This window comes from Caretta caretta, chromosome 1, assembly GCF_965140235.1.
Source record: "Caretta caretta isolate rCarCar2 chromosome 1, rCarCar1.hap1, whole genome shotgun sequence".
Taxonomy (NCBI): Eukaryota; Metazoa; Chordata; order Testudines; family Cheloniidae; genus Caretta; species Caretta caretta.
The window spans coordinates 350,342,260-350,356,094 of record NC_134206.1 but is presented as its reverse complement, the minus strand read 5'-3'; the positions used below and the strand labels follow the sequence as shown (position 1 = coordinate 350,356,094).

The window sequence follows — 13,835 nt, the reverse complement described above, 5'->3', positions numbered from 1 at the left end:
GCACCATGGGGCTCGGTGGGAGAGGTGCTCACACTGTGGGGCACGGCGGGCGAGGGGCTGGCATGGTGGGGTGTGTCGGGCGAGGGGCTGGCACTGTGGGCGCAGGTCCATTGCCCTGATCTCGCACTGCAGAGGTGGACGTGGGCAGGGACCAGGAGTTCGCGGTGAACACACGTGGTGCCGGAGGGCAGGGCCAGGTGGACGTGAAGATCACCTCGCCCTCCCGCCGGCCCATCCCCTGCAAGGTGGAGACGGGCACTAGCAACGACATCCACACCGTCAAGTACATGCCCCCCGAGGAGGGGCCCTACAAGGTGGACGTGGCCTACGATGGGCACCCCGTGCCGGGCAGCCCCTTCTCCGTCGAGGGGGTGATGCCTCCGGACCCGTCCAAGGTGAGCGGGGGGGGCTGCCTGCGGGCCGGGCACCATCCCCTGTCGCCCTGGTAGCATGCCACGGGTGGATTGCTTCACACCCAGCTTCTCAGGCTCCCCCCGGCTCCCCCGCCCACCCGGTCTGCTCCGGGGCGTCTTTGCGGTGCCCCCCAGCTCCCCTCTCCACACCAGGGGGCTGCGCTCCCAGCTCTCGCAGACCGGAGCGATGGCAGTGAGGAATTGACCCCCCGGTGCTCTGGTGCCAGGCAGAGAGCAGGCATTGCAGGACACAGGAGGGTGCTACCCGGCTAAGGAGATGCCAGGCAGTGTCCCAGGCTCCAGGGCTGGGAGGGAGGGCTGGGCCCGATGGGGTCCCTCCCAGCCTGCTCCCTGGGGCTGGATCTGGGATCACTTTTTGGGGGGCAGGGTCTGCCACTGCCCTGCCAGGCTGGGGTACCCCCCATGCCATGTAGGGAGACGTAACCCCGACCGGGAGCGGGCAGCCTTCGCGTCTCCTCCCATGGCCAGAGGGGAGAGAAGACATCGCTGGCAGCTGCCCCCAGGGCCGTTCCTGCCCTGCTGATGTGCGCCCGCTCCCATTTCAGGTGTGCGCCTACGGGCCGGGCCTGGAAGGCGGCTTCGTGGGCAAGCCGGCCCCCTTTGCCATAGACACCAAGGGTGCGGGCACTGGCGGGCTGGGCCTGACGGTGGAGGGCCCGTGCGAGGCCAAGATCGAGTGCCAGGACAATGGGGACGGGTCGTGCTCCGTGTCCTACCTGCCGACGGAGCCGGGCGAGTACTCCATCAACATCCTCTTTGCCGAGTCCCACATCCCCGGCTCGCCCTTCAAGGCCAACATCCAGCCGCTCTTCGACCCCAGCAAGGTGACGGCCAGCGGGCCGGGGCTGGAGCGCGGCACGGCGGGTGAGACCGCCACCTTCCTGGTGGACTGCTCCAAGGCGGGCGAGGCCGCGCTCACCATCGAGATCGTCTCCGAGGCGGGGGTCAAGGCCGAGGTGGTGATCCAGAACAACCGCGACGGCACCTACACCATCACCTACAGCCCCGCCTTCCCCGGCACCTACACCATCACCATCAAGTACGGCGGGCACGCCGTGCCCAAGTTCCCCGCCCGCGTCAACGTCCAGCCCGCCGTCGACACCAGCGCCGTCAAGGTCTTCGGGCCCGGCGTGGAGCCACGAGGTGAGGGCCCCGCTGGCTGTCCCCAGACACCCCCTGTCTACCTGTCTGTCTAAATCTGTCTGTCTATTTATCCCGACATCCCCTATCTACCTGTCTGTCTGTCTCCCCAAACACCCCCATCTGTCTGTCTGTCTAGCTATCCCCCGACACCCCCATCTACCTGTCTATCTGCCCGTCCCTGTACACATCTGTCTGTCTGTCTATCTATCCCCCACACACCCTCTCTCTGTCTATCCCTCTATCCGTCCCTGTACACACCTGTCTCTCTCTCTATCTGCCCCACATGCCCCTCCATCCGTCCCCCCCCCACACATCTCTCCCCCTCTGTCCCCATACCCCCATCCCGTATGTCCCCCTACCCACCCCCCATCTCTGCTCTTTGGGTGTGGCCAGGCCGACCTGCTCCCTCCTGAATGGGGTCCTTTCCCTGGCCCTGTGCAGCTCTGCCTGGCTCCGGGGGTGGGATGGGGGCCCCCCGGGGCCCATTGCCAGGGAAGGGGGTTCCACCAAACGTCCTGCCGGGTACCACCTCAGCCAAGATTCTGGCAGCTGATTGGCACAGCCCGGGCTCCAGCGCGCTGATAGGCCGGTGCGGCTCTCTCTGGGGGGCAGCGGCGCCCGCAGACTGGCACTCACCGCCCGCTCGCTCCGCCAGGTGTCCTTCGCGAGGTTACCACCGAGTTCACCGTGGACGCCCGCTCGCTCACCAAGACGGGCGGCAGCCACATCAAGGCACGCGTCATTAACCCCTCGGGTGCCAAGACAGAAACCTACCTCACAGACAACGGCGACGGGACCTACCGCGTCCAGTACACGGCCTACGAGGAGGGTAAGGAGCCCTGTCCCCCCAGTCAGGGCCACCCACAGCTCCAGCCCTGGGCTAGGCTATCCCTGCCCTCAACGTGTAGTAGCCCTGACATTCAGACAGCACCATATAGGCCCAGGGTCAGGGTAATTATCCCCAGCATAGAGGGGGAAACTGAGGCACACAGAGAGGTGCACCGACTGGCTGAGGTCACACTATAAATCAGTGTCCGAGTTGGGAAGGCTGGGACGCCGTGGCCGAGCCGGGGGATGATTTATCGCTGGACCGTAGGGAGCAGGTGCCCTGGGCCGGGCAAGTGGGGGGCGTTCTGGTGCCCAGGCCCTGCCAGCTGCCCTGAGTCTGTGGCTATTGTTAGAGACCTTGGTGTGCTCCAGCCAGGGCGGGGGACTCCAGGTGCACCTGTCGCCTGGGAGCTGGGTCCACAGCCCGACCCTGGTGGGGGTGGGGGTGGTGGATTTGGGATTCGGGGCTTCCTGAAGGAGGATTTCACTGGGGTGGGGGTGGGACAGGTTCCAGCTCAGCTTGGGGAGGGGTGTCCCAGGGGCCTCTATACCCCATGGGGCTGCCTGGGCTGGAGGGGAAGGAACCCATGTCAAACCTGGCCTGGTTTCTCGTGATGGGGAGCAGAGACCAGGCCCCCCCCTTCCCCCAGCTCCAAAATCCCAGTTGGCATTGCAGGCATTGGGGAGGGAGCTTCCTGACCCTTGTGTGGAACTGGGGGAACAGGGGCAGTTGGGGGGCAGGGGCAGTTGGGGGGGAGCAGAGGCAGCTCCTGACCCCTCCCCGCCCCGTCTGGCACACCAGGCCTGCACCGGGTGGAGGTGACGTATGACGAGGTGCCAGTACCCAAGAGCCCGTTCCGCGTGGCCGTCACCGAGGGCTGCGAGCCCAGCCGTGTGCGCGCCTATGGCCCCGGCCTGGAGGGGGGGCTGGTGAACAAGTCCAACCGCTTCACCGTGGAGACCAGGTACCGGCCCCTGTCCCGCCGGGATCTGCTGGGGAGAGGGGGAGACCACGGAGCCGCCACGGTCATGGCCCGGGCTGGGGTGGGGGATGGATGTTGGCGAGTGGCTCTCTGGGTCCCATTCCCACACCACTCCCTGCCCCGTGAGGTGGGCAGCTCCCGTGGTGTGAAAGCCCTGAGGGGGGACGGGCACGGCCCTGCGGGAAGGAAAACCCTGTCCTGGCACTGCTGGCCGGCCACGTGGCCTGGCTCCGGAAGGTCTGGCTGGGGACTCTGGGTAACAGCACAGGGCCAGGACAGACGCTTACTAAATGCATCCACTGCGATTGGCCTGTGGAACTCCCTGCCACAAGAGGCCAAGAGCTGAGCAAGATTCTAGCAAGCCTGTGCCATGCCTGGGGCGAATGGGACCCTCCTGGCTCAGAGCAGCCGCACCGGAGATAACTGAGGGCTGGCAGCGAGGAGGGGGCTCCCCGGGGCAGCTCACCCCCTATGCTGCCTTTGGCATCAGCTGCTCCTGGCCAGAGCCCCTCTTCAGCCCCCTGACCTAGGAGCGGTGCACTGCGGGGCCAGGCCCCAGATGCCCTCCCCCCACCCTCCCACGCCTCTGCTCTGGCCCATGGCCGAGGCGGAGCTGGATTTCCCGGGTGGTCAGCGGGGGCTCTGACCGGCCCCGGGCTCTCCTGGCAGGGGTGCTGGCACTGGCGGGCTGGGCCTGGCCATCGAGGGGCCCTCGGAGGCCAAGATGTCCTGCAAGGACAACAAGGACGGCAGCTGCAGTGTGGAGTACATCCCCTTCACAGCCGGCGACTACGATGTCAACATCACCTTCGGGGGGCGCCCCATCCCAGGTAGGAGCCGCAGCCAGGGGCCACGGACAGGCTGGGGGATGGGGTCACAGCCAGCTGGGCTGGGAGGCTGGGGTCACCTCCTCGTCCTGCCACGTGCGCCTCAGGCCGGGGTGCAGCAGGGTGGCTTGGTAGGAGCTGGCCAAGGGTGTGTCAGGGTGGGCCGGGGGGCACCGGGCCGGCTGGGCCGGTGGCTCAGGTCCGGGGCCGGGGGGCGCTGGGCCGGCTGGGCCCGCGGCTCAGGTCCGGGGCCGGGGGGCGCCGGGTTGGCTGGGCCCGCGGCTCAGGTCCGGGGCCGGGGGGCACCGGGCCGGCTGGGCCCGCGGCTCAGGTCCGGGGCCGGGGGGCACCGGGCCGGCTGGGCCCGCGGCTCTGGTCCGGGGCCGGGGGGCAGCAGGCTGGCTGGTGTGGTGGTTCCCGGCCAGGCTGGCGGCCCCTGGGGCGTGGGGTTTGTTCCCGATCTGGGTGTGAAGTCCCCCTGAAGTCAGTGCGGGCCAGGCTCCCTGCCTTGCCCTGGGGGCTGGGGTCCAGCTGCCCCCCGGTTGGTAACCACCCCTTTCCCCACAGGGAGCCCCTTCCGAGTGCCCGTGAAGGACGTGGTGGATCCCAGCAAGGTGAAGTGCTCGGGTCCTGGGCTGGGGGCTGGCGTCCGGGCCCGTGTCCCCCAGACCTTCACCGTTGACTGTAGCAAGGCCGGGCTGGCGCCCCTGGAGGTGACGGTCCTCGGGCCCTCAGGTACCTGGAGCAGACCCCTGGGCTCCCCCCACCACGGCTGGGCAGTGCCAGGCCGGGCATGACAGGGCTGGGCGCAGGGTGGGAATGGGGCATCAAACCCCCTGGGGATGGCTTGTAGGGGGGTGGGATAACTCATGGGGTGGGGAATGGGGTGGCTCATAAGGGGCGGGGGATGGGTCAGCTTGGGGTAGGGGGTGGGGGATGGGATGGCTTGGCGGAAGGGGTGGCTCATCGGGAGAGGGGGCTTGGGGCAGCCCCTGCTACCCATCCCCCCTCATTCTCCCCCCCCGCGGGGCTCTGAGCAGGGCGGTACCCATTGGGGGAGGCTCCCCTGGTGCCCGCACTGAGCCTGCTGGGCTGTGCCCCTCTGCCGCAGGCCTGGCCGAGCCAGTGGACGTGCGGGACAACGGGGACGGGACCCACAAGGTGAACTACACCCCGGCCAGCGACGGGCCCTACACCGTGGCCGTCAAGTACGCCGACCAGGAGGTGCCGCGCAGGTGAGCCTGGTGGAGGGGCTAGTGTGGGGGAGGGGGCTTGTGCCGCCGGGGGGGGAGCACAAGGCCGAAGTACAATGGCTCCTGGAGCCCGCGGGCCTGGCTGGACAAATAGCCGGCCGGAGGCAGGGGGCTGGGGCAGGCTCCGGAGTAAGGTCAGATTGAGTCCTAACCCTCCCGGAGTCCCAGGCTCGGGGCTCCTGCCCCGCTGGGGATGGAGCCGGGCAGGACTCTGGTGCAGCGTCTCCCCGCAGGGCAAGGAGCCTCCTCGGCTTCAACGCTTCCTGGGTCTGACCTTGGAGCATTCAGCCGCCGGCTCACCCCGTGAGTCCACTTGGCTGGGACACCTGGGGCAGCCTCGCACACTCCCAAAGTGGCCCTGCACCCCCACTCCGCAGCCCGCAGGGACTCAGCCAGCGTGGGACACAGGAGGGTTATTAGTGGTCGGGAACAGAGCTGGTTAGCCCAGAAAGCAGGAAGTTACAGCAAAGTCCAGCTTGGGGGGACCAGAGCCCTGGGCCCTCCCCCCGAGTCCCAAACCTGGAGATGGACCAGTTTCCACCAGCCCAGCCTCAGTCACGTCCAGCTGGCCTGACCCAGCTCTGACTCCGGCCTCTCCACCTCCAGCCCGTTTAAGATCAAGGCGCTGCCGGCTCACGATGCCAGCAAGGTGCGGGCCAGCGGGCCAGGCCTCAGTGCCGCGGGCATCCCCGCCAGCCTGCCCGTGGAGTTCACCATCGACGCGCGTGACGCCGGCGAGGGGTTGCTCACTGTGCAGATCCTGGTGAGTGCTGGCAAGGCTCCGGGGTGCTCTGCAACCAGGCGCTGGGGGCCGGGGCCCAAGGCTCTGATGGGGGTGCTCTGCAACCAGGCTGGGGGGCCCATGGTGTTGTGATTGTGGGGTACCAGGCTGGGGGGCCCAGGGCTCTGTTGGGGTGGTACCGGGCTGGGGGGCTCAGGGCTCTCATGGCGGGGTACCAGGCTGGGGGGCCCATGGTGTTGTGATTTGGGGTACCAGGCTGGGGGGCCCAGGGCTCTGTTGGGGTGGTACTGGGCTAGGGGGGCCCAGGGCTCTGATGGCAGGGTGTCAGGCTGTGGGGGCCCATGGCTGTGATGGGGGGGTACTGGGCAGGGGGGCTCATGGCTGTGATGGGGGCACTAGCCCCCTAGGGGGTGGAAGGGAGGGCCCCTAGGCCAGGCTCTGCCCGCTGCCCTGGGCTGGGGAGCTGGGGTGGCCGAGCGGCTGTGACCCGTCTGTGCCTGGCCAGGATCCCGAGGGCAAGCCCAAGAAGGCCAACATCCGGGACAACGGGGACGGCACCTACACGGTGTCCTACGTGCCCGACCTGACGGGGCGCTACACCATCACCATCAAGTATGGGGGCGACGAGATCCCCTTCTCGCCCTTCCGCACCCTGGCCCAGCCCAGCGGCGACGCCAGCAAGTGCCTGGTCACAGGTGGGTCCAGCCCCACACGGCCCCCAGACTCTGCCCCACACGTCCTCCGGCCCCTGCCTGATGCAGCCCCTGGGCTCTGCCCCACAGGCCCTCTGCCCCATGCGCCCTCTGGCCCACGCGTCCTCCAGCCCCTCCTGATGCAGCCCCCGGACTCTGCCCCATGTGTCCTCCGGCCCCCACCCCAAGCAGCCCCCAGACTCTGCCCCATGCGGACTCCTGTCCCCTGTGGCCCACAAACTCTGCCTCATGCCCCCATGCAGCCTCTGACCCCCGCCCCACGTGGCCTCCACCCCATGCAGCCTCCACGGCCTCCGGCACCCCCACGCAGCCTCTGTGGCTTCCAGCCCCCCTCCTGCCCCACACAGCCTCCAGTCCCCCACCCCACATGACCTCTGGCCTCTGCCCCTCGCTCCTGACCCGAAGCCCCATGCCCCAGCTCTGTGGCTGGCCCTGTTCTCACAAGTTTTCCCTCCCTCTCTTCGCAGTGTCCATTGGGGGCCATGGACTGGGTAAGTCCTGCTCTCTGTGGCTGAGGGAGGCTCTGGCCATTGTGAGCCATGGGGAGGACCCGGGGCACGGCCAGGCTAAGCGGCCAGAAGCCAGGGCCTCTGGTGGCTGCTCTGAGCCCGACTCCTAAGGCATGGGCTGCCTGGGGTGGGATTTGAACCCCTGGCTGAGGGCAGGGATCACAGCTCCCCCCAGTGGCTGGCCAGAGCCCCTACAACACCCCGGCCATGCTCAGCTCCCTTCAGCTGGGTGGGTGGAGCGGCAGGGCCAGATGCCATCCCTGCTTATGGGCACGGCCCTGGCACCTGTTCCCCCCCCCCCGGCCGACCATATCCCTCCACCCCGCAGGCGCCTGCCTGGGCCCCACCATCCAGATCGGGGAGGAGACGGTGATCACGGTGGATGCCAAGGCGGCAGGCAAGGGGAAGGTGACGTGCAAGGTGTCCACGCCGGACGGGGCCGAGCTGGACGTGGACGTGGTGGAGAACCACGACGGCACCTTCGACATCTACTACACGGCACCCGAGCCGGGCAAATACGTCATCACCATCCGCTTCGGGGGCGAGCTCATCCCCAACAGCCCCTTCCACGTGCTGGTGGGTCCGGGGGCGAGTGAGCTCGGCGGGGTGGGGCTGGGCCAGCCGTGGGCAGGGAGACCTGCTGGGAAACCCAGGGATTGGGGGTCCTGCTGGGACAGTTGGGGTCAGCGCTGACCGCAGTGTGGCACTAGGGGGCGCTGTGCTGGGAGGGAGGATGGGGGGAGCTCAGTGTGCTCCCCTTGTCAGTGCTGGCCCCAGTGCGGCACTAGGGGGCGCTGTGCTGGGGCTCAGGAGGGGGTGTAGGTCCCTTGTCAGTACCGCAGGGTAGCACTAGGGGGCGCCGAGCTGCCATCGTGCAGCGTGTGGGGGCGCTGGGTGTTACAGGTCCCCCAGCCAGGGTGCTGCAGGGGAGCACCCCCTTAGCTGCGGGGCCCCTTCCTCGCTGGATGCTATTGCTGCGGGGCTGTTAGCCAGCTGCTGCGTCCCACCCCAGAGGTGGCTGCATTTCAGTGCCGGGCGAGCGATCCCTGTGCCTGGTCTGAGGGATCCTGCGGGGCACCCCCCAGGAGCGTGGCTACGAGCCATGGAGCCCGGCATGGCCGCCTGCGTTAATCTGTTCCTTGCCTCCCGCCAGGCGTGCGAGACCATCCCCCACGTCGAAGAGCCGTGCGACTCGCTCCAGTTGCACCAGCCCTTCTCTCCGCACCAGGCTGGCGGCTACCCGGCGCGCTGGGTACCAGGAGCCCCCCTCGGCCCCGCTGCCTCTCTCTGCCCTATCCTGCTGCCTCTCCCCCATCTCTGCCCAGGACGCTTCTTGGTTCTGAGCCCTGGGCTCGCTTGGGCCCCCCTCGCCCTCGGCAGGGCACCCACCAGCCTCCGTCGTTACCCACCCTTGTAGGTGCCCGGGCATCTGCCCAGGGGCGAATCCCCCCGGTGCCTGGTGCGCCGTGGCCATGCGGAGCCAGCGGCACTGTCTGTCTCACACCCAGCTGGCACAGGCCCCGGCTCCAGGCAGGCTTGGGGGCAGTCGCAGGCCCGGGGGGACCCCCACCTGTCTCCCTTGAGAGGATTTTGGTGCCACGGGATGAGGGCCCCCCCAAAGCTCTGGGTGCAGTGATTTCCCCCCCCCCACAATGAGCTCCAACCATCTGGGGTACCTGCGCCAGGTCCCCGCACCCCCACACCCCCCTTCTCTTGCAGCTCTGTCTCCCATGGGCCTGTGCGGGGCCCTGGGCCTGTCGCTCTCTGCTCCTGTCCTGCTCCGCCTCGGGCACCCTGCCTGCCTTGCCAATGCTCTCTCTCTCTGCCCCCTCCCTCCACCCCGCCAGGCCACGGACCAGCCCGTCGCGCCCGCCGAGAGCCTGGACTCCATGCTGCGGCCCTTCAACCTCGTCATCCCCCTCACCGTGCAGAAAGGGGAGATCACCGGTACGGGCGGGGGGAGCCTGGCACCGAGCCACAGGGGCCCTGTGGGCGGGGCACCAGCCTGGGGTGGGCGGCGTGGGGCCTCCAACCCAGTTCCACAGCACCAGGCAGGGCGGGACGGCACTGCGGGGGGAGGGGTTGGAGCGAGTGGGTGGGAGAGGAGGTTGGGGGTGGGTCGGGGTGGGAGAGCTCAGGAGCAGAGCAGGTGTGGGGGTGGGAGAGTTGAGGGTGTGGGAGAGCTGGGGGGGGTTGGAGGGAGGGGGTACGGCTGGGAGAGTTCAGGGGGGTAGTAACGGGGGAGAGCTCAGGAGCAGAGCAGATGTAGGGGTGGGAGACCTGGGGGGGGCGGACCAGGGGGAGAGCTCGCGGGGAGTGGAGCAGTGTGGGAGGCATGGGGCAGTACCCGGGCAGGCCGAGGGAGCCCACTGATGGTGTCTCCCCCGTTCCCTCCCCCCAGGCGAGGTGCGCATGCCCTCGGGGAAGACGGCCCGGCCCAGCATCACGGATAACAAGGACGGGACGGTGACCGTGAGGTTCGCACCTGTGGAGAAGGGGCTGCACGAGATGGACATCAAATACGATGGCAACCACATCCCCGGTGAGCGATCGGCCGCCCACAGCTGGGGGGCCCCGGGACCCACCCGGCCATGGCTCCTGGGGGGGTTGGGGAACACCCGGGACCGGCCCACCCGCAGCTCCCCATGGGGGTGATGGGAGTACCCCGCCCTCATCCCTTCCCCTTGTTGCCAGGATGGGATGCTCCCGACAGGGCCTTGCCCTGTATGCCAGGCCCCAGGCCCAGGGGGTCCCATGGGGAGAAGGCCCCAGAGAGCCCTGGGGCCACCCCCTCAGCCCCCAGATGATCCCCCCCACCTTGGTGCCATGGCCCCTTCCTCCCCAGCCCCCAGACTCTGCCCCCTCCGCAGAGCCAGCACCCCCTAGTGCCAGCCTGGTTCTGAGGAGCCGGCCCCCCATGGCCCCTGAGAGCCCAGGCCTTGTAGGCGGGGGGCCCTAGGGCTCTCTCAAGCCTTCTCCCCATGGGACCCCCTGCCCCTGGGGTCCCCAGGGCTCAGTGCCAGCCTCTCCCTCCAGGCTGGGCCAAGCTGGGGGGCTCTGAGCCTGGCCCAGCCCCTGGGGCCATGCCCCCCAGAATCTCTCTGCAAGCCCCCACTCCTCCCTGCCCCACAGGACCCCCAGTGTCCCATGAGCCCCCTATCAGGGTGCCCCTGCCCCCCAGGACCACCCCACACACCCCACCAGCCCCCAGTCACAGTGCCCCTGCCTCCCCTTCCCCAGGGAGCCCCCTACAGTTCTACGTGGACGCCATCCACCCCCGCCACGTCAGCGCCTATGGGCCCGGCCTGAGCCACGGCATGGTCAACAGGCCGGCCACCTTCACCATCGTCACCAAGGGCGCCGGCGAAGGTACCAGGGGGGCGGCTGGGGGCAGGGAAAGGAGGGGTGGGGCAGGGCTGGGGAGCTGGCAGGGGAAGGTTGACGGGAGGATGGGGGGCTGGTGGGGGGGAAGGGCAGGGCAGGGGGCAGGCAGGGGAAGGGCGGGGGGCCATGGTTGCGGCACCCCTGACGGCCGGCTCCCCAGGGGGGCTGTCGCTGGCCGTGGAGGGCCCATCCAAGGCTGAGATCACTTGCAAAGACAACAAGGACGGGACCTGCACCGTGTCCTACCTGCCCACCGCACCCGGCGACTACAGCGTCATCGTCCGCTTCGACGAGCAGCACGTCCCGGGGAGTCCCTTCACCGCCAAGATCACCGGTGAGCCCCCCCGTCGGGCCCCCGCCTGCCCCCAACCAGCCCCCGGAGCCACCACCACTCCGTCGGGCCCTCACCGAGCCCCTGGAGCCCCCACTACCCCGACAGACCCCCACCTACACCTGATGGACCCCCACTCAGCCACCGGGGCCCCCGCCAGCCCACTGGGCCTCCACCGAGCCCCTGCGGCCCCCACCACCCAGACGGACCCCCACCTGCCCTCACCCAGGCCCCGGAGCCCTCGCCACCCCAACGGACCGCCACCCAGCCCCCAGGACCCCTGCCTGCCCCTGCCCGGCCCCTTCCCCCTGCAACAGGCCCCTCCCTGTGGCCCAGCTGCACCCCCCAAACCCTCCCCCCGCGCCGGGCTGTGCCCCCTGGTAACAACCCCCTCTCCCGCCATCTGGGGTTGTCAAGGTTCCCTGCCCACTCTGAACTCTAGGGTACAGATGTGGGGACCTGCACGAAAACCCCCTAAGCTTATTCTTACCAGCTTAGGTTAAAACTTCCCCACGGTACAAACTATTTTACCTTTTGCCCTTGGACTTTATTGCTGCCACCACCAAGCGTCTAATCAATATATAACAGGGAAGGAGCCCGCTTGGAAAAGTCTTTCCCCCCAAAATCCTCCCCAAACCCTACACCCCCTTTCCTGGGGAAGGCTTGATAACAATCCTCACCAGTTTGCATAGGTGACCACAGACCCAAACCCTTGGATCTTAAGAACAATGAAAAAGCATTCAGTTTCTTAAAAGAAGAATTTTAATAGAAGTAAAGGAATCACCTCTGTAAAATCAGGATGGTAGATACCTTACAGAGTAATTAGATTGAAAACATAGAGAATCGCTCTAGGCAAAACCTTAAGTTACAAAAAGACACACAGACAGGAATAGTCATTCTATTCAGCACAGTTCTTTTCTCAGCCATTTAAAGAAATCATAATCTAACACATACCTAGCTAGATTACTGACTAAATTCTAAGACTCCATTCCTGTTCTGTCCCCGGCAAAAGCATCACACAGACAGAGAGGGAGAGAGGCTTTGTCCCCTCCCTGCACCCCTCCTGCTTTGAAAGTATCTTGCCCCCTCATTGGTCATTGTGGTCAGAGGCCGGCGAGGTTACCTTTAGCTTCTTCACCCTTCACAGGTGAGAGGGTTTTGCCTCTGGCCAGGAGGGATTTAAAGGTGGTTAGCGTTCCTTTGTATTTATGACAGGGGATGACTCCATGCGGACGTCCCAGCTCAACGTGGGCACCTCCACCGATGTGTCGCTCAAGATCAGCGAGAGCGACCTGAGCCTGCTGACAGCCTCCATCCGGGCACCCTCCGGCCACGAGGAGCCCTGCCTGCTCAAGAGGCTGCCCAACCGCCACATCGGTACAGCCCCGGGGACGGGGGCACTGGGCTGGCACGGGAGGGGGCACTGGGGCCGGCGGGGCCCGTGGCTCTGGCGTGGGCGGCGGGGCAGGGGGCACCGGGCCGGCATGGGAGGGGGCACTGGGCCTGCTGGGCCCGTGGCTCTGGTGTGGGTGGCGGGGGAGGGGGTACCGGGCCTGCTGGGCCCATGGCTGCGGCGGGGGAGGGAGCACCGGGCCAGTGGGGCCCGTGGCTCTGGCATGGGGAGGGGGCACCGGGCCTGCTGGCCCGTGGCTCTGGCGTGGGCGGCGGGGGATGGAGCACCGGGCCAGCTGGGCCCGTGGCTCTGGCGTGGGCGGCGGGGGAGGGAGCACCGGGCCAGCTGGGCCCATGGCTCTGGCGTGGGCGGCGGGGGAGGGAGCACCGGGCCAGCTGGGCCCATGGCTCTGGCGTGGGCGGCAGGGGAGGGAGCACTGAGGCCGGCTGGGCCCGTGGCTCTGGGCAGCGGTTCCCATCGCCCGCGGGCACTGACCTGCCTGTCTCCCCCAGGCATCTCATTCACCCCCAAGGAGGTGGGGGAGCACGTGGTGAGTGTGCGGAAGAGCGGGAAGCACGTCTCCAACAGCCCCTTCAAGATCCTGGTAGGGCAGTCGGAGATCGGCGACGCCAGCAAGGTGAAGGTGTGGGGCAAGGGGCTGGTGGAGGGGAACACCTTCGAGGTGTCTGAGTTCATCGTGGACACCCGCACCGCAGGTGAGGCTCATGCTGGGGAGTGGCGGGGGGGTTCCCAACAGGGCTGGGATCTGGGGGACGTCCTGACCAGAGTTGGGGGGCATGGATCCAGCCTGGAATTGACCCCAGGGGAAGGACGGGGAACCCCATTCCCCCTGACAAGGGGGGTTCTGGCGATTAGGTCTAGCTGGGGCTGAGCCCTTGGGAACGAAGTGTGGGGCTGACCCCCACATGCCCAGTGCAGGGGGGGCTCCTGCTGGTGCTGTGGGGATCCCAGGCACTGTGCTGATGGGCAGCGTGCCCTGTGGGGGGCTCCGGCTGGCGCTGTGGGGGTCCCAGGCGCTGTGCTGATGGGCAGCGTGCCCTGTGGGGGGCTCCTGCTGGTGCTGTGGGGATCCCAGGCACTGTGCTGATGGGCAGCGTGCCCTGTGGGGGGCTCCGGCTGGCGCTGTGGGGGTCCCAGGCGCTGTGCTGATGGGCAGCGTGCCCTGTGGGGGGCTCCTGCTGGTGCTGTGGGGATCCCAGGCACTGTGCTGATGGGCAGCGTGCCCTGTGGGGGGCTCCGGCTGGCGCTGTGGGGGTCTGAGGCACTGTGCTGAT

The 13,835-nt window shown here is 67.9% G+C and overlaps 1 protein-coding gene across 5 annotated transcripts in view; it reads left to right on the top strand.

Annotated features, from left to right (window-relative positions):
• Positions 1-13,835, top strand: part of FLNC (filamin C) — a 58,072-nt gene that overhangs the window by 35,698 nt on the left and 8,539 nt on the right. For 2 of the 5 annotated variants that reach the window (XM_075124590.1, XM_075124594.1), the window contains exons 20-37: positions 133-395; positions 980-1,577; positions 2,233-2,406; positions 3,208-3,370; positions 4,058-4,218; positions 4,783-4,950; positions 5,327-5,450; positions 6,075-6,231; positions 6,716-6,905; positions 7,391-7,414; positions 7,761-8,008; positions 8,586-8,684; positions 9,280-9,379; positions 9,834-9,974; positions 10,673-10,801; positions 10,977-11,150; positions 12,363-12,524; positions 13,053-13,256. In XM_075124590.1, coding sequence (XP_074980691.1) covers positions 133-395; positions 980-1,577; positions 2,233-2,406; positions 3,208-3,370; positions 4,058-4,218; positions 4,783-4,950; positions 5,327-5,450; positions 6,075-6,231; positions 6,716-6,905; positions 7,391-7,414; positions 7,761-8,008; positions 8,586-8,684; positions 9,280-9,379; positions 9,834-9,974; positions 10,673-10,801; positions 10,977-11,150; positions 12,363-12,524; positions 13,053-13,256 — 3,279 coding nt within the window. The remainder of the gene's footprint in view (positions 1-132; positions 396-979; positions 1,578-2,232; positions 2,407-3,207; positions 3,371-4,057; positions 4,219-4,782; positions 4,951-5,326; positions 5,451-6,074; positions 6,232-6,715; positions 6,906-7,390; positions 7,415-7,760; positions 8,009-8,585; positions 8,685-9,279; positions 9,380-9,833; positions 9,975-10,672; positions 10,802-10,976; positions 11,151-12,362; positions 12,525-13,052; positions 13,257-13,835) is intronic. The other 3 variants (XM_075124591.1, XM_075124592.1, XM_075124593.1) reach the window with 3 other exon arrangements.